General features: G+C 35.6%; 1 protein-coding gene across 1 annotated transcript in view; it reads right to left on the reverse strand.

The window, feature by feature from the left end:
* The window catches only part of MYCBP2 (MYC binding protein 2), a 171,666-nt gene that overhangs the window by 78,379 nt on the left and 69,016 nt on the right, over positions 1 to 24,271 (reverse strand). Inside the window, exons 19-35 of the mRNA XM_041471250.1 lie at positions 23,149 to 23,268; positions 22,419 to 22,500; positions 16,384 to 16,501; positions 14,686 to 14,890; positions 14,185 to 14,338; positions 11,700 to 11,872; positions 10,516 to 10,641; positions 10,297 to 10,424; positions 8,590 to 8,681; positions 7,593 to 7,727; positions 7,430 to 7,513; positions 6,086 to 6,182; positions 5,138 to 5,330; positions 4,253 to 4,527; positions 3,080 to 3,301; positions 1,233 to 1,424; positions 195 to 401 (exon numbers count right to left, since the gene is read on the reverse strand). Coding sequence (XP_041327184.1) covers positions 195 to 401; positions 1,233 to 1,424; positions 3,080 to 3,301; positions 4,253 to 4,527; positions 5,138 to 5,330; positions 6,086 to 6,182; positions 7,430 to 7,513; positions 7,593 to 7,727; positions 8,590 to 8,681; positions 10,297 to 10,424; positions 10,516 to 10,641; positions 11,700 to 11,872; positions 14,185 to 14,338; positions 14,686 to 14,890; positions 16,384 to 16,501; positions 22,419 to 22,500; positions 23,149 to 23,268 — 2,603 coding nt within the window. The remainder of the gene's footprint in view (positions 1 to 194; positions 402 to 1,232; positions 1,425 to 3,079; positions 3,302 to 4,252; positions 4,528 to 5,137; positions 5,331 to 6,085; positions 6,183 to 7,429; positions 7,514 to 7,592; positions 7,728 to 8,589; positions 8,682 to 10,296; positions 10,425 to 10,515; positions 10,642 to 11,699; positions 11,873 to 14,184; positions 14,339 to 14,685; positions 14,891 to 16,383; positions 16,502 to 22,418; positions 22,501 to 23,148; positions 23,269 to 24,271) is intronic.

The following is a 24,271-nucleotide window of genomic DNA, read 5'->3' on the forward strand; positions in this document are numbered from 1 at the left end:
CCCTACTAGATATGATATAAAGCTTGTGGTAACACAAAAATCTTCACCACAAGCAAAAAAGCCTACTACCAGTGCACTGTTTTACTGGTAGCCTAGACTGAATATGAGTATGAAAACATGACATTGTAAAAGATACTTTTAAAAACCTCTGAGGTTACTTTTCTTCAAATTGTTTTCCCAAAAGGAGTACTTACATCATCAACTAATACCTCCAACTCATACTCGTGAATTCCTCCTCCACCATAAACAGAAAATCCTACTACAACTACACCAGGTTTGTCAACAGAGAAACATATGGCATCAGGGGATCCATTCCCAGTATTCCAGCTTCTTCCCTGACTTGTTTTAGTAAATCTGTTCGGAGTGGATTTGACAGAATGGAGAGAATTCAGCCCATCAACCTGTAGAAAGTTAAATACAATTGTAAGAAAATATTCACTGCTAAATTGTAGACAACTTTTAATAAAGCAAAGTGAATTATCAGATTTTTCAACTGGGTAAATTTTAAAAGTCAACTCTCAAACCACAGAAGATGCCACTATTTAGCTTTCTGGTTAATATTGACTAAAAATAAAAAATAAAGTATTTCTGATAATTAGAAATTATCTAGGAATAATCAGAAATCCAACTCGGTTTTTTAAAATATTTAAATATATACTTTATGGATGAATTAGCAAAAAAAACAGATTAGCTGTACTAAAGGAAAGATTAGGTATTTTTGCCTTAGGTAAAGGTAAGGTATTTCTGCCTTAGGTACAGTCAAGATTAAGAGAGGGCAGAAACAATTGTTACATCATGGTAAAAACACCTTGAATCAAGATGTTATCAAAAACTTGATTCTTTCTGTGAGAAAAGCCTGTTCATAGCACAGAGACAGTGCTATCAACACTGAAAAATACTTTTCTGTCACTTAATGAAGTTATAGCCTCCTGAAAGAATTGTATATCTACGAAAATATGCAGGCAAAAAGCAAAGTACTCAAAAATGTGCCTTTTTAAAAACAATCTGCAGTATTCTTCAGCACTAATCAAGTAGCTAATTACCAACAGTATTTCTCTAATACAGTAAATATATGCTTTTAAATCTATGCCAAACATCTGCAGTACTCAAAACAGAGAATTCCAGAATCTCTAAAAGATCTGCACACCTATAAAATACCCATCCAGCCTCTATCACATTTGTAGTATGTTTGTCTTCGAAGACTTCTGAAAATTATTGCAGAGCAACTTTACCTCAGATCCTAATGCTGATGCTGTAAGCTCACTCACAATACTAGCAAGCAACCCACAGGTATTGGAAACTAGATGTGAAGAGAAAAGTTCATTTTCTCTTCTAAGGCTGTTCCGTACTGGTAAAACAACAATGACCAACATCTTTTCCAGCACTTCCCGAAAGCTTGTCATCCCTGAAACATTTTCTTCACTCTGCAGTGTGAACAAAAACAAACGACAAATAATAACAATGGTTATTAAAAAACCAAAACAAGAACTTTTACAGTATTAGGTAATTGAAATATCTGTGATTTCATGAAGATAAGAAATGACATTTCTTATCTTTCTAGAAGGTGGAAAAAAATTCTCAAAGCTATCATAGTATGTATTCCTTTGTCAAAAGAACAGATTGATGTCCTTAATTTCCTGTATGAGGTGGTGACAAGTCTTTTACTGCAGTGGAAAGACACCAGATACAGATGACCTTCCCAGGAGAGGTCTCTTCTTTATATACTATATAGCCATAAAACCTATGGGCTTTAAAAGCATACATTAAAACACAGTGGATATATAGCTACCTTTGAACCTATTCATGTAATTTTCTTCTGCACTGTCTAAACAAGAAACTTGGAAGCTTTATTGTTTTGGTGTTAGCAAAAAGAATCTTCTATGCAAAGAAGTAAGACAAAGAAGTAAGTGGTGGGATGATTATAAACACAGTTTTTCTTTGCTGAATGAAGACTATGAAACAAATCTAGGCTTAGGCACCTATTGTGTCTTCTGCCTAGCAGTGACATCCACTGCTTTCGACAAGAAAAATAAAATCAGCTCAACAGATGAAAATCCAAGGTTTATCTTTCTCACCTCTTTGTATGCCAAAAAAAAAAAAAAATCCAAGTAGTGAAAAAATATGGAAGATAATCAGGCAAAGCAAACCTGTACAGAACACGTTTCCATCTTTTACAGTTAGGAGGCTGCTGTATCCAAGACACAAACATTATCTTTGCATTTAGTAGTGCCTGGTGGTTTTTTCCTCCATTAATTGGTACAGGTGCTTTTCAAGTCCATGAAATCTTTTAGCACAATAACGGCCTACAGGAGTATGTCCCCCAGCTTAACTGTGTATTTTATGAAGAGTAGAAAACTTCTGACCTTATCTTTTGCTCTAAATTTCTGGTAATGGTAGTTTCTACAACTATCCTTTATTTACCTTTCTTGCATAATTCATAATTTCATACCCCTTTTGTCATCCAAGTTGAAGAACACTATTTAGTAGTCCCATTTTCATGATTATTACCTTTTATTTCATTCTTTACCTTTTATCTTACTTCTCACTTCCGTAAATCAATTCTAAAATACCAGAACTGCAACAATACAGTATTGAAGAGCCCTTGATTAGCAAATTGTTTAATAACCTTTGCTAGAACAGTATGAACTAGGATTCCTTTATTGGCTCCCTTAAAAACTCCAGTTTGGGACATGACTTTTTCTTACGAAGGTTGTGTTGACTCTTCTTCAAAATACCGAATCTATCTACATGTCTACATTGTGATCACATGAAAAAACTGAAAAACTGCTGCAGAAAAAACTATGCAACAGAATACTACTCCAAAGGATATTTCTTCCAATTTAATATTCCAAGATAAGAACCATTGTGCTTAGACATTCTCCAAAGAAGAAAGAGTTGGAGTAGCTCAGACAAGAAATTGAAAATTGTAAAAAATAATAAGTTTCTGAACTAAGCCTTTTAGAAAGAAAACACTTAGGTAAACTCATATACATTTTTATTGAGCAAAAACGTGTAGATACGTAAGAGTTTTTTGTTGCGAAGTAGAAAAAATCATTAAATTTTTAGAATACATCTTAACCTGACTAAGCTTTTCCATGTGTGCAACCAGAAGAGGAAAGCGATGGGCCAGGGCAGAGTCGTTCTCAGTGCTGACTTGTTTGACCATGGAGCGCAGCAAGGCCTCTCCATCGTAGGCAATGGGAAAGATGGAGGTCAGCTTCACGGAAGTGTGGCACAGAGCAGACATGACAGCTGCAAGGAGCCGACTGCTGGAGGTCTTGAAGTTTGCTTCCTGGATATCCTAAAGACAGAAAAAGAAATTAGCTGAATGGCACCACTGCACTGAAACAATAGAAAAACTACTTTGAAAGGAACTTTCCGGCTTTATTGTAATTAACAAAATAATTTAGAGAAAGCTTTTCTATGGATTTTACATTACCTTCCCCCATAAGCTTGAATTCAGGTCTTTAAAACTGGAGTAATTAAAATTTCTTGGTTGGAATATTTTAAAATAAACCTGTCTAATATTACTTTTAAAGTTACGGAATCCTTTGAAGACAAGGCTTTTCTCATAATTAACAATTATAATTAAACAACTTAATTAGAGTAATACATTAAAGAACAGATTATTCCTTGAAATTGTATATGCTAAATGAATCTTTACACAAAGCAGAAACTGTTTACACCTCACCACAAACAATGCAAGCAACCAAATACACTGTTTAGATGTGGGATGCTCATTCACAATAAGCAAAAGAAGAAAGTTGTTGATTATAGAACAGTATTTCCAGCTGCTTCTCATGTACTTGGCTGGATCAGAACACTGCAGTAGTGCTTAATAATGAGGAATTATTCAAGTATGAGTGATAAAAAATAGTACATGGCTGCTCTTAGGCAACATGCAGTAAGAGTAAGCACATATAAAAGCACAGCCTCAACACTAAAAAAGCAGGTACTGACAGTTACCAGCATCACAATTTTTCTTTACTGTCCCACAGAGAATACTAGAAGCTAAAGAAGACAAAGTTCCTAGGATCTTACTGAACTACATTTAGAGAACAGCCCAAACAAACAAAACCAGAAACAAATCCAATACCCAACCATTAAAAAAAGAATCCAAAACACAAAAGAATTCAAGCTGCAAATCAGGAAAAATGCAAAAAATTAGTACCAGTTTTAATTATTACTTGGCTTCAATTTGAGCAAAAGGACAAGCTAAGCTGTTACATTTACTTGTGCTATTTTAATGTACCTGGTCCAAACAGTTCAGCAAGTCACAAAGACATGCCCACTGGAGAGCTGGTGTTGGATAGAATGAATGGAAGCAAGCTGTAAATGTATTATGGCATTCCTGAAGAACAGCCTCTAACAGACTGAGAGGCTGACTAAGATATCCTTGTGGATCATTGTCCAGCTTCACCATGCAATGGTCAACTCCTTCAGATAAAATTTTTCTCAGCAAGGTCCTAGTCTTTCCAATGCAATCTGCTAGTTTGCTGGTTTCTTCTACAACTGCCTTAGCTGTAGCTAGAAGATTACATAAACAGAAGCATTATATGTACAATAATGAAATATTTTCATGTCAGAATGCACATTTTACATGCAAATAGAGAAATGGGGAATTCAGCAACATTGTTTAATCTACATTCAGAGAAGTCAATTCCAAAAATAAAACAGTGAAAGGGTGTTAAACTTTATCAAAGAAACCTGAGCATTAAAAACTCCTACTTTTCTGATCTTTTATAATATACACTGCGTTTTAATGAGCATTGTTCAAGTACAGGCATGAAAAACACATATAATCTTTCAAATTCACACTGTGCTCACAGCCACAGCAAGCATCATGTACAGAAATGGAAAAAAGACACAGAGTCCAAAAGAGCTCAACTGATAAGTCAAACAGGAAATTAACACAGGTTATGGTGTAAACATGTGGTACTGGTACTAGGATACTTAGTTATGCAGACAATTGAAAATTTCCTGTTTCTGACAACAAGTCTTTTAATTGCTCCAATAAAACCATCTGTGAGAGCAGATCTATTTTATATCATATCTTACATGAATACTTAGATGAAACCATAAATATCCTGTACATAATTTGCTAATAAATATGAAATAAGTGAACTGAGAGGAATACCTGATATTGGGTATATTTCACAGGTGTAGACCCTCAGCAATCTCAGGCAGCAAGTGCCCACAAAACGCAGCCTTTCTAAATCCAGAAGAGTAGCAGTGTATTGGAAACCCTTCAGCCCACGAAGTTCTTCAACTCCCAGCACCAGCGTTGTCCAACTCCAGTGAAGAATGCTCAGTAAAGATTCAAAGCATTCCTATTTCAGGGGATGAAGGACAGATACCAAAGACAGATTTAGTGTTGAAAAACAAGAAATGACAGTTCTGCATCAGCGTTAGACAAAAGGCAAATAGCATCTATATCGATGTTTACTATGAAAACACATTTATGCCTAAACACATCTACGATACAACACACAAATCCTAATGTGCTTGAGAATTAAAAAGCAAATGCAGGGGAAACTTCACTGCAATACCATAATAAAAATCTATCTATAAGCTATATTAGAATATGATGTGTGGAAGCATCTCAGTTATTTAAGAACAAATGTAATGGAGATTTTTCAATAAGCTTTAATTCCTTTATGTATAGAAGAGTCCAACATGACTTTTGACATAATACGTTCTTATCATAAAGTATTATCAGGGCTGTCTTCAATTTGTTTTTAAACAGTTATGATCTGCAGGACCATGCACTTGAAAGCTAAACAAAGCACATGGTAGTTCACAAAAGATCTGAGGATTTAAGAAGTTTTGTTTCTACTATTATTATTGTATGTGATCAGTAATTTCACAAAGTTGTACCTCAGAAAGCAAAATAAAAGCATTTGGTGTTGAACACCAAAATGAAATCTTCAGAAAAAATAAAAAAATTAAATATTCTTATCAGTGTACCTAACTTCTGCTTGAGAAAGCAAGCACAAAACCATCACTATTTCCACATCTACATCTTTCAGTTTCCTAACCATGTATGAACTTGCAGGAACCATGGAAGATTCTTGATAGTACTCACCACTGAGACAGTTCTGGCAAAAGATCTCTTTAAAATATGTACGGGTTCACTAGTTTGCTGTTTTCCTTTGGATGCACTGCCATCACTTGTTGGCAACCTGGAAGAACAATTTTAGAACTTACTTGAAATCTCCAGTTTTTACTTTTAGTAGAGTCTTCGGTTGGGTTTGGTGTTTTGTTTTGGTTTTTTACTTTTTGTAGTTTTTACTGTTTTTATTGTTCAAGTGGGGAAAAGAACCAAAGTGAAAACAGTTTGAAATCTCAAAAAAAAGGTTCCATTTCAACATAATTTTTTCCAGTTCCTCATCATTCTAGATCAGTAACCAAGTATGTTGAATTCTCTCCAACTGGCAGTACTGTGACAACTAAAAATGAGGTTGAGATTTAATTACATGCAATAATTACTAGTATCTACTGTATTTCCTCAGATGACATCAGGACTAGAAATGTTATTCCTTAAAAGAACACTGGTTTTGTGAAGGGAAAATGTATGTGGAGGTTAAAAATACAGACAGCATCTATCACTGCAGCATCTTCCCTTTTGTGCCACTCACAGGTCTTCAGAGGTCTCAAGGCATGTTTGCCTTTTGGCTACAGCCATCTCTCCATAGAAATCACTCAGATGATGAATCATCTGCCATGCTAGGATTTGATATACATCAAAATGGAACCCTCACCTAAAAGGACAGGGAATCTATAGGGAAAAAGCTTAATGGCAGAACTGAACTGCTCTGCAAAGAACCTTGAAAAGGACATCCTTAGAAAGGACAAGAGAACTCGTATCAAAGAATTCTAAGGTTCAAAATCAGTGTGGAAGCCACGGGAATTACATACACACAATATATAAAAATTATGTCATGTATCTATCTGAGGACATCTGTAAAATATACTATCAACACAGTGAAAGAGTTCCTGATTATTAAAACATGTGACATTTATCAAGGCAATGATAAGTTTATGGTAACTTATTATAAAGCACAGTTCATTGTTGATTTTGGCTTTGTTTCATTAACATCATCTGTTCAAGAGTTCCTAAACTGAGGGCAACCAAATAGAGCACCTCCCAACTAGCAAAAAATATTTTTCATGTTATTGTGAGATTCTATGGATGTAAATGAAAATCTTAAACATTCACGCGGCATGACTACAAGAAAAATAGCAAGGAAGTAAATGTGGGTATAATTTCATTACTCTTCTCAAAGGCACTAAGTTTTCCCTACATTTTTCAGATACTGATTTCTTTCACTTAATACAGTAATATTTTCATACAACACGGTTATAACGAATTTAATATTTCTATTTAAAAAAACATGTCAGGAAATTGTTCCAGAGGTTAAAGTATTACCTGTATAGTAATTGCGGAATCTGCCCTGCATTCACGTCTGTACCATTATTTGATTTCTTGGAACTTTTAAACTGAAATACAACACTGAAAGACAAATAACCTAGTAATTATTCAAGTCTTATTAGAGCTCTCTTTTTCAATAAAAATATAGAAAAAAATATACCCATCATCTGTAGTAATAGAGGCCTGTCCATGAGATCCACAATCACTGCTAGGTCCTGACACTCTCGCCCAGGCTACATACCACCAGCCAGCTTGCAGGAGAACTGGCTCATCAAACATCATTGCGTATTTCTCTCTGGGAGAAGTAAATTTTGGAAAATGTTAGCTGTTAATTAATTTTATGTTCGCTTCTAGCAAATTACACCCTAATTATTAAAAGAAATTGAGAAGCAATGGTATTAAGTTGTATCTATTTACATTCAAAACCCAAAACTTTTTAATCTAAAAATATTGTAGTAATTAAAAAATAATTCAGAAGGACCTAAAAATGCCTGAGTTGTGTGTGATCTTGAATTATGAACAATTGTATCAATGCCAAACAGAGTAAGAAGACATTAAGTTAAATTAACTTAAATAAACCCAATTACATCTAATATACAATATTGCAAGCAAAGTATTAATTATAAAGTACTACAGAATACTGATTTCAGAAAATGTTTGCAAATGACAAGAACTTATACATAACTTCTTAGTAATTACAATAAGCATTAAAGAAATTAATAGGATATATATTTAGGGGATTGATATGTAAGATTTAAATCTGAAAGAATTAATCATATATCATTTGAAATTTAAATTACTTCATTACAGAGAACGAAAAAGCAGCTACAACATGGATAAACCAAACTATATGCACAAAAGAGCTGCTACAATACTTTGTCTTATGGTCTCAACACAGGAAGATGGTATTTGACTTGGATTTATACGAGAGCAAGAATTTGATTATTTTTCTTCTTTTAATTTAAATACCTTATTGGTTTGGGGACGTATTTTGTGTTTTACTATTTCCCTTCACACATCAAGTGTTTTACATCACTTGCTACAAAATTCTCATGATGTAGACTATCTCTGATATTTAAAGTGATACTAAAATGTGTACAGGGAGGTAAAAATAAAGATCAAGAAGCAGGTATAAGTAGGCAAGCTAAACATCTTACCTGGCAGCACAGTCATATGCTAAGACATCTGTCTCAGCAAGGAGGTCTCCATCTGTCTCATGGTCTCCCCCATCTGGACCCAATTCAAATAACTGGTGAAGTAAGAAAAAAGGTAAAATTATGTCTTAGGTGTTAGAAACCCCATAACACCACTTTTTCTTGTCTGGCATCCTGGAAATCCTCTTCCTTCCCAAAAATAACTACTACTTAGTATCACTGACAGGCAAAACCACATTTGGAAGTCAGGCATTAAGTGTTAAGAAATAGCAATTGACACTGACCTCCCAGCCTTATGTCCAGATACATTTTTAAGTGGAGAAAGTCCCCAAATCTAGGGAACAAGACAAAAGCAGAGCATCTAAAAAAGGCAAAGTTGGGCAGAAGTTGCAGGTTTTCCATCACCGACTGAAATGCACTATATAAACGTAAGATATACTCAGCTTCTCTGTAAGGGGACAGCTTGACAGTTCAGCAGATAGTCGATAGAGCTATGAACAGTTGGTGACTTGGGACAAAACATGATACCTAGGAGAAGTTTGTTTTCTTACTTATAAATAATTTCTACAGTTAGATGGTTTTGAAAAAGGACCACAATACATGTCTCTGACTTCTCTTGCAAACACCTATTTAATACACAGCTTATTTCTGGCAGGACTGGCAGATCTTATCTTGGCTACAAGCTAATCCTAAACAAAATGAAAATATAATGCTAGAGCACTAACATAACGTTATTACCTCTGGTATTTAAAAGGCGTGATTAACGTTAAGTTTTTTGGCTGCACTTAGTTATTTGCAAGTCTCAATCATTATGTTAAACTAGAATAAAGTGCAACTACTTATTTTGGATTTCCTGTTGGCTAAGGCAAATGTTACTGCTAAGTGTGTCATCCATTTCCCTAGAACAAACCTCAAAACCTATTCATCTGAAAATAGGGGGAGAAAATTCAATAATCCACTAAATGATAAGTAACAACAATAACAGGTTCTGAATATACAAACAACTAATAGAAATCTCAGCTACAACATCTTTCACCAAAATCCTTATCAAGTGTAGGAGCAGAGAACACTCACCCAAAACCAGAGCTCTTACACCAGTGTGTGTTTCTGTGAGGTTTATTTATCCAAAGCCACGTTTATTTATTTTAAAACAATCAGCACACATGCTCCTCCCATAATCATGCCTACGTTTGGCACAGAGTTAACTGTATTTGGTGCCATTTGCTCTCAGCTGAAGAATCCCAGCACAGAAGCTATCCAGACAGCAGTTTGACAAAGAAGTGGCAGGGAAAGTGGAAAGCAATGGCTCCTGATAAGGATTCTTTTCCTGCTTTTGAGAACAGCTCCTCATGCATCACATAGGATGTGATTTTAACCTGAAGCCCACAACACCAATTTTCTGCTGGTGGACCTTGGAGCTTTGTGTAGATCACAGAACCATTCAGACCACTAAAATACCTGCCCAAGATATCCCTAGGATGGCACAGCATTTAATGAACGTAAGAATGGGCCAATTTCATGAAAAGTAAGAATGGTAATTCATAGCTCTTTACTTCATCCACTGTGCCTGTATAATGCTTTCCACATAGAGTAAACCACTCACTCATTCATCAAGAAATAAAAGTAATCAGTAATCATGGTTTTAGATAGCATTACTGAAAGTTGAGATTTTGAGATATAATATTGCTTAAACAAAACAAAAACTCCTACCTTTATTTTAGCAGTGTATTCACCTCTACCACCAAAAAGACCAAGACCACCTAGCAATATATCTGTATCAGCACAGAAACGGATAGCTTCTACTGAGTGGGCTGAATAACCCCAGCCTCCTCCATGACCTGCAGAAACAAAACCCAACAAAAATTTAATCTTAGTCTGTTGTTCTGCAAGCTGATAAGCATGTGCTATGAAATTTTAGTGTGTACATACTTTCAAATCTGTTAACAACACTATAGTCTTCTTTAGAATAAACTTTCATTACTGCTTGAGTCTCTTCTTCTGTATTTGCAACACCCATTTTTAAGTCCTGCATAGCAGCCAAAGTATCAAGGCAACCTAAAAGAAAGCAAAACCAAAAAGAACCCAAATTCTCTTACTGTTGATTACAATCATTGAAATAGAAATGAATACTAGTTAAGAAAATCAAAGCAATCTAAGAGTTTTGTCCCAACACCACACATATACTACCAAGTAGCTTTATACTTTTGATTAGGTTAAGGGTCACTGCTGCAGAATCTCAAGGCTTGCTAATGAACATAAACTTCATTTACTATCTAGAATAATGAACAAGTGTGATTAAACCTATTCTGAAACTTTTCCAATGGCAAATAAATTGCCAGTAATATTATTTTTCCTGTCTCCACAAAATGCTATCCAAAAAGAGTTGAAGTAGGAACTGAATTACAAGCAGATTTCCAAGTCTTCACAAAAGATGTTTTGTTTCATACACGTAAGTACCTAACATGCCTTACTTTGACACAGACACAAAAAAGTGCTTGTTCAAGTTGAAAGTTACCACATCTCTAGCACACAATGAAGTGAACAGGTCAAGGAACAGATGACTTATCATAATCAGTGGTCAAGCGAGTTAAAATAACTGGGTATGTTGCACATGGCCAGTTTATACATAAACACAGTGTACTTAAGTTTTGCATTTTTAGATTAGAAAGAAATTACAAAAGGAAGTAATAGCTCTCTTAGTGACTCATTATACAAAACTGCAACGATTTTATACACTGCATTTACTTTAAAATAAAAATAAGTTATTGAAGGCAACTTTTTTCCAGGCTTGAGTTCTTTTTTTGAGATTCCATGTTAAGAGTACTAACTTTATTCTGCGGACTTTCCAAAAAGATCATCTAGAATGGTCTTTTACTTTATTATCTAGGCATCTAACAAGTTTCACCAGAGCTCTAAAATTCTCTAATATCATTAAGATGGCAGAAGATAACTAGATCAGCCAAATTATAAAAGTTAAGAGGAATGGTGAAAGACTACAAAGTGAAATTTTAACTGAAAAAGTCAGGAAGTCTTTAGATTACAATTTGTTTACACATTAAGTTATGTTACTTTACTTCATCTAAGGTTCTGATTCATGAACTATAAATGTATACCTAGAATATGCAAAGCTGCATGAGATCTGGTGGTTAGAGCTTTGGAACCTGTTGGAAGAGCAAGTTCTGGACTCAAAATACTACACCGGGATTGCATGTCTGGAGCTGAAGGAAGCCTGGAATCAGCAACTACTGCGTTGTAACTCCACAGTTCCCTGGCATTTGGGCGAAACCTACAGCAAGACAAAACAGAATGAACAAAACCTGTCATCTACTGAAAAAATATAAAACCTTACCAACAATTACATTTTTAAGATATTTAATGTAAAATGTAGATCTGCTGGTATAAACTCTTGAAACTGAGCATCACTATCGCAAATACATGAAAATTTTACTAGCTTAACACTCCAGCAAATGAAGAGATACAAAAGCATTATTATACCTTAAGTCAAAAAGTCATATTATGGGTTTAGCAATTCAGAAAATATTGAGACATTTCTCAAAATTAACAAATGTTAAAACAGTATTATCTATTAAGAAGTGTGAAGTAACTAGCAAAGTACTAAACAGAATGGCAGATGTGCTCAAAAATTTTAAAGATGCCAAGCGAAAGGAAAAGGCTTACCTTCAAATAAGAGAAAAAAAATCTTGAGGAATCCAACGTATTTTGTTTGGGCTTTTTTAAATGGGTAACATCACCTCATGAGTTTTTAAGGGATTATAAAAAAGGGCAGCATAAACAAGGGAATACAAAGACTTTCGATAATATAGATTAACACATCGAAAAAAGAAAATGAGATCTTTGAAACCACTATGTAAAAGGAAAAAACAGCAAGAAGACATAAGTCTATGGAAATGCTCTGATGAAACACAAAAGGAATTTTCACTTGCTACACCTTCAAAAATCTAATGGACAAATAAATAGTTTTAACCAAAAATATTAAAGGGCACCATACGTACTCAGGATTTTACCAAAAGTTATACACGTGACCTTTCACATCCACCTGAATTTCACTAAGAGATTAAGTCACAAAGCTTTGAAGAAATATTTAAGCTGCACATCATCAGAATGTTGTCTCTGTACAGGAAACTGAATCCATCACTTAAATAGGCATGAATCAAAATGTCCAGAAATAATAATATACCAAGTATTTAACTACTAATAGGCATATTTATTAACATGTCTCTTCTTCAGACTGTTTTAGTATTTTGTATTGAACAAGAATGGGATACAACAGAGAAATAAATCTGTGCAGTCTCAGAAAATCCACTCTCCAGTTAAGTATTTAATCTCTGGTTTTAGTTCTACAGTCCCCAAAGTACTACAAGACAGTAAAATATCTAAATTCATGTTTACCCATAATATCTAACATGTGACTTTGTACTTCCTCAAGCCAAATAACTATTTTATTGTCTTCAAGTTGAGCACCTTGACCTTGCCTCTCCTGAAACTTGCTGCATTTCCATGGCCATCAATAACTGCTTTATTTCACAAAATGAGTCTTTCAGTGGATTTAAACATGCTGAAAATATAGAACTCTAAGGGATGTGGGTGCTACTCTTATTTCTAATCTCAGCATAATTTAGGTAAGAACGGAACCAGTGAGATTCAAACAATCCTGCAGATGTGCAAAATGCAGAACTACAACCACCCAAGGTACTTCCGACATTATACAGAAATGTGCCTGGCAAACACATGCTTCAATGTTAATTGGCTGTTAAGTTCTTGAATCTCAATTCTGGATGAAGACATCCAAAGTAGGATACAAGTAACTTTTAAAGACATGATCCTATGAGATACCATCTTTTCCACATGAATGCTGGCTAGCTGGTTCCTTGCATCACTCTAACTTGTTTTGTGTTCAAACAATTTAAATATCATTAAGCTCTTGAACTCGGATGGAAGTTGAGATTTCTCTCCAAATCCTAGCTAACATAGCTTTTAAATTGTTATAGAAGAAATTGATGTTATGATTCTATGTTGGAACAAAGGCTTATTATCTACATTTGTTCAAAGACTGCTCCAAAGACTGAAATAAATAAAATTAGTCTGAACATCTATGCCATCTAAATAAACACCTTTATTTTGACCTCCCAAAATGTGAGAACTGGAAAGAATACCACTGCTCTACCCCTTCTCCAGTTGTCTTAACCACTAATGCCTGACAGAAGAATAATAATTTAAGACACACACATATGGCAGCTGAATATGGCAAGGAAGTTATTCAGTCAAGCGTTGGGTAGATGGAGGAAAGGGATTTAAGAGAGTAAAGCAAAAAAACAGATTTGAAACCCCAAAATATTATGAGACTGGAATGAGAATGATGCAAAAAAGGAAAGAAATTTTAAAAATGCAGGCAAGAGAACATGTTTGTTTTGGGCTTACTTGAACAAACCATCCAAAAATGTGAAAAAATATTTATGGAAGACTAAAAATTGTTTTTCATTTACAGGGAAAATAAGTATAATCAAATCTCCAGCCCTGCACAATATTTTAAAAAGGATTTTATATATTACTATTTTAATAGCTATAATCCACACTTGCCTCCAAATAACATCATAGACAGGATCCAGACACACACCAGAACCTTGAAGGTCTTCCTGCTCAGAATCATTGAATGTTTTGCAACTGCCATCTACTTTGTTTATCAGAAGACATTTAAAAGGAGGAGGCTCTGATATTGAAGCTGGTACCAAACCTAGATCAGGGAGCGAAAAGAGCAAACATGAAGACACCACTCATTAATGCTTCATGCTTAGAAAATGCCACGTTATACAGTAGGGAAGTACAGATAACTGCTACAACAAAAATATAAATGGTGGTAAGATTTAAATGCCAGTGAAGGTTAGACTTTCACATTATTATTTTTAATAAAAACCACCTTTCTAAAGAAAGATCATCATATGCAGTAAAACTAAAAAGCAAAAATTTCAGTCCCTCCATTAATGTTTTTGACTTGTTGCTCCTCTATTGTTTACACAACTGAACTCACTTTCTTGTCCAGTATTTCTGTAAGCATTTAAATTAATATAGAAGAGTTCTTGCCTATTATATGCCTGCTTGCAAATATCTCTGATGTAGCAAGTACATGAGAATTAATGAGAGCTTCGTCGATCCGGAGAAAAGTCTGGTCTCCACTCGCTCCAATCCACGTAGCTTTGCGCCCATATTTGGAGCCTATGTTAGGCATAGGTGCTGGTTTTGCATTCCAGTAGGGCATATCCAGAATTGGTCTGCCAAGCTGACCTTTCTGTAGGAAGAATGTAAGAATCAGTAAGTGACAGTAACAGTTAGTCTCAAAGATGGATAAATTACTTCAGTAGTTCTATCACACCAAACTGGTAAGCTGGAAGAGAATTTACCACAAAACTACCTTCAAAATGCAATGTGCTCCAAGTGAAGCATTACACATTTATACAAGGAACAAGTTACTGACAGATATACTCCTCCTTTTTCAGACAGATTTTTGAGTAAAGTTTTTGTTAAATACACCTCGAACTATGATGGATAACCCTCCTCTCCATCTTCAGAATCAAATGTAAAAGCATTGTTTTCCTACAACATTCAACATCTGATTAATGTCAGTGCTAAACAAGGAATAGTTTCATAAGAAAAAAAATTTATATTCAGATATATATTCAGATAGCCCATCCAGGTTCCATTAAATTCTGAACTTATATGGACTAAGTTTTATACAGCAAATACCTCTTAAAAGTACTTAGAAATTGATTAGCACGTCAAACTTCAACTAAAAACAGTGCCTCAGCAAGCACTTCTGCACATGCTCATGAATACTTATCTGGAGATCTAGGGCTTTACTTCTATGTACAACTAGTTACCGAGATGGACCAACAGTTCATATACTGCACCTAAGTGTGCAGAAAGAACTGCTGCCAGAAACCTGCTCATGCTCCATCTACCTCCCACAGGCACAGAAAATGCACTGTATGCCAATAAAGTTAAAATTATTACAGAAAAGAAAAATGTATATACAGCAAATGTCTTCTGTTCAGCACATTACTCATCTTTCTTCATAACAACATAAGTAAATCAACTTGGTGAAGACATTTTCAAGTAACATGCAGTAAAAAGATTGCAAAAGTTGAAATTTCTCTTCTGTTGTGTCTGGCAGTACATAGTTTTTAAAGAATGTAAAAATAGCTCAGTACTTATACGCTACAAGGGGCATCTTTGCAAACACAGGGAGGCACAGAGGGAAGAAAACAATGCTTAAGTATTTGTTTAGTGAATATAAGAATGGATTCTACATGGGGAAATATACACCATGTGGATATGAAAGAAGACCACTGGAATTGTGCTGTGTTGTACTGAGCAATAACTCCTCCCCTCAAGTGTAAGCAGAAGTTCTGCAACTCATTGCTGTTTCTATGGAAGAACCCAGGACACTTTTTTCTATCAAATGGAGACAGGTAATAGAATAGGCAACATTTACTTGGAACCAAGCTTGAAACAGTAAGAGTTTGAGAAACCTGGTGCACCTTATAAAATAAAAAATGTTTTAAATCACCACCTTCATTCAATATAAAAAAACCCCAAGAATTCCTGGCATTTTGCTTTTCTAATCAGAAAATATTAAAGGCCACATTTAAAAATGTAACAGGTGTTGAAGACATGCAGAAGTCATGCACAGTTCTATTGGAGCAAGTATAAGCAGTCTTGAAAGGTCTCTGAACAAGACATGAACTACTAGCTTATTCCCATAAGCAAGTAACATTTCCTTACTGAGAAACTTCCAAATGTGAAAACCTGGCCATCCATTAAGAGAATAGCTGTGTGGTTGCTCCCAGCAGTAACTTGTGTACTAGGACCTGGTAATGCTTGCACCAAAGTGGGACATCCCCTAGATAAAAATAAATTAACTCTATGTCAATACATGGTCACGCAGCATTTAAAACATACATTAGTATTACAAGTATTACAATTGCTGTGAAATATATCCACTACATTCACATACTATAGAAAGTTAAGAGCCGAGAAACGTCTTACATATTAAACCAACACAGACTGCACCAGAGAGTTAAGTTTATGCTCTTCTGTTACAGAGAAACAGATCAAGGACTCTCTCTTCAGTTAAACTCAGAAATTAGCATAGAATAAGAATTATTAATTTAATATATAATTCTAGAATTACAGATGTGTAGATACAGTAACATATAAATGTGTGTATTTTTGTATGAATACAAAATATATTGCAATGAAATGTAGCAGTAAAATATGTTCAGAGAACTCTACTTAAGCACTTAAAAAAGTGATTGAAGGCTTACTCCAGTACAGTTACCAGAAACAATATTGCTACAGCACTCTCAAGATCACTGGCTAGGGAATTATAAAAGAATTATAAAAGAAATAAAGGTCTACTCCTCTGCATCAGCTCCTCTCCCATCAAACTCAGACTCAATAAAGAACAGACTTCTCCAAACTCTTTTCCAAAAAGATATGAAAAGGTCTAATCCATTTGTCTCCCAAATATGGACAGACATAAGAAAATAAACTTTCCATTTCAGTAAAAATGAAGAGGAAAAAAAATGACAGGGTTTTCAAGATGTAAAGAAAGAAAACTTGGACTGATGACTTGGAATACAAACAGCACAAAAGATAAAAAGTATGAGACACTAAAATTTTTATTTCAATACTAACAAGGAGAACAGAAACATACAAGACTTTGAATCCCATAATGAATGTCTACCTAGACTTAATATTTCCTTAATAACTCCTGTGGAGTTAAAGACTGTGAATTTGAAGAACAAGTTATTCTCAGATAATTTTATGTTTGGAAATTGGGCTCTGAGTTCTACAGAGGATGACAGCACTATGTGAACTTACTTTTAAACACAGCCTTTCAAAAGTAGGGTAATCTAAAATAAGAACAGGTTGTTTTATACTGGAATAAAAAAAGGGCCAGCCCATAGTTACCTACTGATTATTTTAGCAGCTGATGTGCTAAAAGATGGTCCATCTCAAAGTTCTAATTTTGGCTGAATTGCAAGTAAAATAGAAGTCAAGAAAGTATGAGGAAGGTGAAGCATCATGTTCAGCAGAAAAAGGGTAGATGGGAAGATGTGAACATACAAAAAATGTGGAACAGAGGAATGCAGAATGAAGATAAGTTGATAACCTAAAGGATAAACACAGGTATATAGAAGAAGTATTCTTTAGTGGTAAATGTAGCTTTCAGTGGGCGACTAGTGAGGATGGAGGGACTGAAGGGCAGAATAAAATTAAGTAGAGGATATACAACATGACACTCATATTTAGGCACTTATCTTGAGCTACAGGCACATAGATTCGGACATTGCTATGATTACACACAGACATAGAGCATAGTTTAGCAGCACCAATGATGAAATTTAAAAAAAAACCTTTACATTTGTCTCTCATTAACTTTAAGGAAACTCAAAAAGGCATCAAAACATAAATAAAACATAACTAGTAACTAATCCAAAACCACCCCTATTAAAAAGGAAGTATTTTTATCATAAGTTTTTTCTTCCTCTCTCTTGAAACTATGGTAGCTGCAGGCATGGAATTATCAATCATATTTTTATTACAAAAGAAAAAAAACCAAAAAACCACCAACCAAAAAATCCCAGTGAATATTTCATCTTTTAATACTTAAAAGCTAAGCTATTATCACCATAACTATTTCTCTTTCTGTTCTTCCAACTGAATCTATCAGCAATGTTATATGAATGCTGTGTTTGATAGCCTCTTGGCAACAGCAGAACAAAGATCTAATAAGCCACTAATGCAGAGAGATGAAATACATTACCATCTTAAATAGCTTTTTCATTATTATCACCCAACTTTTGGAATGGCCAACTACAGTCTATCAGTTCATTTAGAAATTAACAGAAAAAAAAATGCAAGATACTTAACTACATCATAAAATAAACATGAACTGCAGATAACTAGTTTTCACTTCATAAAAGGAAGAGGGATTTAAAAAAATATAGTAGATAGTTTGACCAGTGCACATATAATTTAAAACCTGTGATAGTATTGAGTATTTCCCTATCCCCCTGAAACTCAACACAGGAAAGCTCAGAACAGACATTGGAGAGTCTGAGAGACGCTGGGCAAAGTTTTAACAATAAAAGTTTCTCCATCTGAATCAAAGAAAACAAGGACTATTCTTCTGGGATGGAGTGGAAAGACATACTGGTGTCAAAGTCACAGAACGTTTGGTCAATCACAGAAGACCAGCCTCAGCTATAGAGAAATTAACCTGAGATCCCCTGGGAAAAAGTAACAACTGCTGAATAATTGAGCAGATGTACATGCATCAGCTAACACAGGATCCTGAAGAAGGTCCAGATTCATTCTGGCTGTCCACATGGAAACCCTTTTCCATCCCAAAGGGTAAGTATTTCTCAGAGCAGTTGTAGTCTCTGAAAATTCATCATGCATGACCTGTTCGAACAATCGCTGTCCGTGGTACTCACACAGCCAACAGCTGCCTGCCAGTTCCCAAAACATGTCACTTGGGGCAGCTGACCGTGGTGCTGCAAACACGGTTCACTGGGAAATGTTGCTGTGTAGTGGGCAAGAGGAAACCAGTAGCAACCTCTGTCCATTGCAAGCAGAGTTGGACAACTTTTTTACAGAGAAAATGGAGATCTTTATATTTTAGAAGTGACTCCATTTTAGAGGAAATTTGGTGAAAAGATGTAAATATGACCTGCACTCCACCACTGGAGTAAAATAATCAGAAAATGCACCTAGAAACATGATCCTAACAAACAGGTAATGGAATGCTTTTTTCCCCCCTGGAGTAACTAATAGAAAATAGTCTCTATTCTTCAAGTGGAACATAGGTAATCATCTATGGAAGGTCTGATCAGTTTTGGATTATGCTATGTTGAACCTTTGGAAGCAAAATCCTATCAAGACCATATCACTTCAGTCATTCCATTTCTGAAGCTTGACTGTCAGATCGTGTACTTGCCACTGGAGTGCTGAAGTAAAGTTTGTACAAAAAAATGCAGACAGATTTTGAACAGTAACAGAAAGATCCTGGAGTTTTAACTTCCAGCTTCTTGAGGGAAGCATCAGCAACAAATACGCTTTTGCTTACCTGAGCACAATACATACTATTTTTCACCAAGACTAGATACTGCAAAGCATTTCTGGCTTCCACTGAGTTTGTATTCACCAGCATCTAATTTGAGGAGAATATAAGCACAGACTGACAAATCTTTCATGCAGCTTATCAACATCTGTCACTGTGGATGTTACAACAAAAAGCCTACACAGGCTAATTTAATGGTTCCAGCTTACTGATAGGGCATGTAATCTGCCTCATTCCTGCTGAAGTAGAGGAAGAATTTGTGATGCTTACAATATTCTCTTAGAAGAGTCTAGAATCCCCTTAATTAAGGAGCAAGGCATGTCCGAACAGGTGTTCAGAATTTAAAATACTTGAACACTTTCAAGACTTTTAAAAATATAGTCTCACAACTAAATCTTTACACTTCAAGTCAAAAGCCTCTGAAAGGATGCCTAAATATTACTTGTCTTTTTTTCTCCTCTCTCTGTCCCAGAAATACAGTAGAGTATCAGTTCCTGAATTCAGAAGATGATGCTCTTCCTGAGGTCAATACAGGCAATGTGACACACTGCATGACTGACATACCACTGACCTGGCAGGAGCTGGCCATCTGAGCACCACTGCGTCCCAACTGAGGTGGAACTCTGCATAAGGATTCCCTGTTTCCTTCTCTGAATCCCTTACTGTGAGGACAGAGGAGAGATCTCTACTTAAAGCTGGAAAAAGAAGTACATCAATGAAGAAATTATAATTTGAATGATGGTGCTAAATAGCAATATAGTACTACAGCCAGTTCTCATGCATAGGACATACTCCAAATTTCTTCAAGGCTTTTTTCAGATACTTTCTAGTCTGATGTAGAATGATACAAAGGTCTGTGCCACGTCACTGGCACCTCCTCAGCTTCTACTTCTGGTCAAGCACTATCCTTCAGCATAAGAATTTTCATATTCTCCTTTAGGATCTCACTTGGAACTACTACTGGTCTTCATCCAGTTTCTATCTAAATAAGCAGCAGATGTAGGGTTTACTACCTGAAATACTGACAAATACAGCAGATATCTGCAGATATCTCTGAACCCTTCTGAAAAGCCAAGTGATTTCATCAAAGTTAGAAATAGGTGACATTAAGTTACCAGTACAAATGACACTGCTATGTGTACCTCTTCAGTCTTGAAGACAGAAACTGGCCTTTTTCTAACAGCAACCTGAATTGCTAGTTTAAGCCATTGTTCCTTGGAACAAATACCCAAGAATTTCCAGGATGGAAAAACAAGAGTACTTGTCTGCAATGTGACTATCATAGACAGAAACCCAGACTGCATTCACCAGTCTAATGCAAATTGAGTGGGGGTAACAGTTCAGAGACTACTACCAGGCACAGCAGCCAATACAAGGCAGTATTTCCAGTATACTTTCTTCCCTCTCTCCCTTTGGCACAATGAATCCAATGCAAGTTTTAAGATGACGAAGATTTCTTCAGGAACTTGACAAAAGAAAGGGTTTTGAAGTCTCCAAAGAGATTAGGAGGATAGATGTTCAGTAACTTTCACCTGACTGCTACAAGAGAAACAAGAGAACTGAAGACACGTCATGGATGCTCTGCTCTTTATGCCTTCTACATAAGGATACTGAGCATTACATACACAAAGTTTCAAAGATTCCTACCACAGAAACCTCCATTGTGTGCATTATATGGCATATGTACATGTCCAAAGACCTAAATCACATTTCCTTTTATGGCAGGACAATGGTTTTTTATTTACTTTAATGAAAAGATGTGACTCTAAGCATGAGATACTAAGGGTGAGATTGAGCTTCACATTAAAGACATCTATATTTAATTATCTGTGCTCTCACTGTAGTCTATGGAGATCAGGTTTACAGAGCTACTAAGCACACCACAACTAAAGCATGTAATACCTCTCCATGCTCTGTGGTTTCTCTACTTCCATTGACCACAAAGAAAGCACACATCACTCTTCTATCAACACCCAAAACAAGTGACTACAAAATGCAGCTGAGACCAAAGCTTAGGGACTTCATTTGGGAGATAACTGATGAGGAAAAAATGAGACTTCATCATAACTGAATTGAGATCAGCTCAGTTGGTCAGAGCACAGTGCTAGTAACACCGAGGTTGTGGGTTTGATCCTCACACAGGCCATTCACTTAAGGGCTGGACACAATCTTTGTGGGTCCCTGCCAACGCAGAACATTCTGTGATTCTGTGAATATTCTGTGAACTCTTATCACTGATTTAACAGGAACACGTTAATCTAGATTTACAATATCATACTATTTCATATTATTGCATATGTAGTATTTTACAGAAATAATGAAATCTTAATGAGGCATCAATGTAATTCTCATATGCAGAGATGTAATCCAATGTAATTCATCAATGTAATTCTCAGATGCAGGGAGAATTAAAGAGAGAGAAGTCTTTCAAACTATTATCAAAGCAATGCTAATAACTATGCACAGAAGATTTCATGTGTTAAATAAATTACTTATGCAGTACAAGACTGCTGTTATTGCATCAATATTCAGGGGGTTATAGGGAGTAAATGCAGTACAAGAACTCTTCAACTTTATTTGGTCTATATTTGAATTTTCACACTTGCTAGCTATAGAGAGCCAGAAATGTAGCCATTTCTTATGCAGCAGTACAGTAATACACAATCACATCCTTTGATTACCAGCTTACCTGGAATTAACATCACCATGTCCAAGCTGACCATGCTGCCCATATCCAAATGTGTAAACATCACCATTTTCCATCAAAACCACTGAAAAACAACAAAATATTTATCTGACATGCACACATGACATGGCACTGCACCAGTCCTAGTTACCCTTCTGAGTAGCAGTTTATGATTCCCAAGAGACCCAGACCAGATTCCACAACCCATAACAACGAGCAGGAATGTAGAGGTCTGCAGGAGTAGAGCAGATGTTTTAAATTGACTCCAAAATTGCTTACAAGTTCTGATATAACTCAGTGTGTGATACTTATAGCCCTTTTCACTACTGAAGGACAGTGAGATGCCTTTCACTGCTGGAATAAGGGAGGTAATGTGAGGATTTGGGTGGTGATCTTACTTTAGCCTGTAATAAAATGTCATAAAATATATCAGGGAAGGTTTAGGCTGGATATTGGAACAAGGTTCTTCACCCAGAGAGTAGCTGGACACTGCAATAAGCTCCACAGGGAAGCGGTCACAGAAGCCTGACAGAGTTCAGGAAGTGTTTGGACAATACTCTTAGGCACATGGTGTGATTCTTTGAGATGTGACAAAATGACCCTGCCAGTTTTCAACTTTCAGCATTCCTGCATACATCCATTTTAAAAATTGAACACAAATCAGTGAAGACACATATGACAACCTTAAAAAAACCCCTATTATTATAATTAACATTGATTTATTTGTTTTTACCTGAATGGTGAAATCCACAACTGACTTGCACAGCTCGCAGCTCACAGTCAAAGCGGACAGCCCCTGGTGGATATGTTGTGATTTTGCTGGCATCCTTCTCACCTCTTTCTCCACTTCCATCTATAAACAAGACTTAAAATTATATACTATGCATTCTAATAAAGTTATATTAGAAGAATGAATAGAACAAGAATAGTAAATAACTCCCCACTCCACCACTTGTAAGGTAGAAGAGAGAACTCGCAAAGTAGCAAAAGAGCTCAAAATGTGGCATCAAAGCAGATGTGAAAGATGACAGAAGCTCTATTTTTAAACAATGTTCTATAAAGGTACACATTGGAAAAGATCCTCTAAAGCAGAAACTTCCCAATGAGCAGACAAAAAGAACTAGCAAAACAGAAAATGCAAACTTCAGAAGCTTTGCTTAAAAGCCATCACTTTCATTCTACAGTAAGGTAGCATTAGTAAGTAGGCACCACTGTAGTTAAACTTAACAGGCGTAGCCTAGTCTACCTTTTCCAGTTACTACTCTTTAAGGAGTTTACTTGACTCCAATTCAGCCACAGAGTCCCTGTTTTAAATAGGTGACAATTACTTACACAGCTCATTTCTAACAATGCAGACAGCTCACCAAGAGAATGTCTGTTTCCTGTCTGCTTCCATGCATTTTTAGACAACATTTCTGTCATTTCTTTTAGTAAGCATGTATGAGTTTAGTAAGTATGAAGTTCATTATTGACTCCTAAATTCAAACTGCCTTCACACTGGTCAGAAGCACTGAAGTGCAACGTGTTATTCCTAAATTTCTTGCAAGCTACCATCTGCTCCAGAAATCAGAACGTTTCCATCACCTGTTAAACTACAGTCACTCTCTATCTAGCATAGAGAAATTACAGAAATACATGAAGCGAGAAATAACTGCACATAGAAGACTGCACATTCTCTCTGTGGTAAGTCTAAGTACTGCTCTATTAACAAAACTGATACAGGGAAACAGTTGCTTCTTAAAGAATTCAAGGTATTGTGAAATTTAGATATCTACTTAGAATTTAAACACGTTTTCCTGAATAATCATCAGTGGAAGTCTGAACTTCAAGACTTCATTATTCCCTCTGTGAAGCAT

Source organism: Pyrgilauda ruficollis, unplaced genomic scaffold, assembly GCF_017590135.1.
Source record: "Pyrgilauda ruficollis isolate IOZ18807 unplaced genomic scaffold, ASM1759013v1 scaffold26, whole genome shotgun sequence".
NCBI lineage: Eukaryota > Metazoa > Chordata > Aves > Passeriformes > Passeridae > Pyrgilauda > Pyrgilauda ruficollis.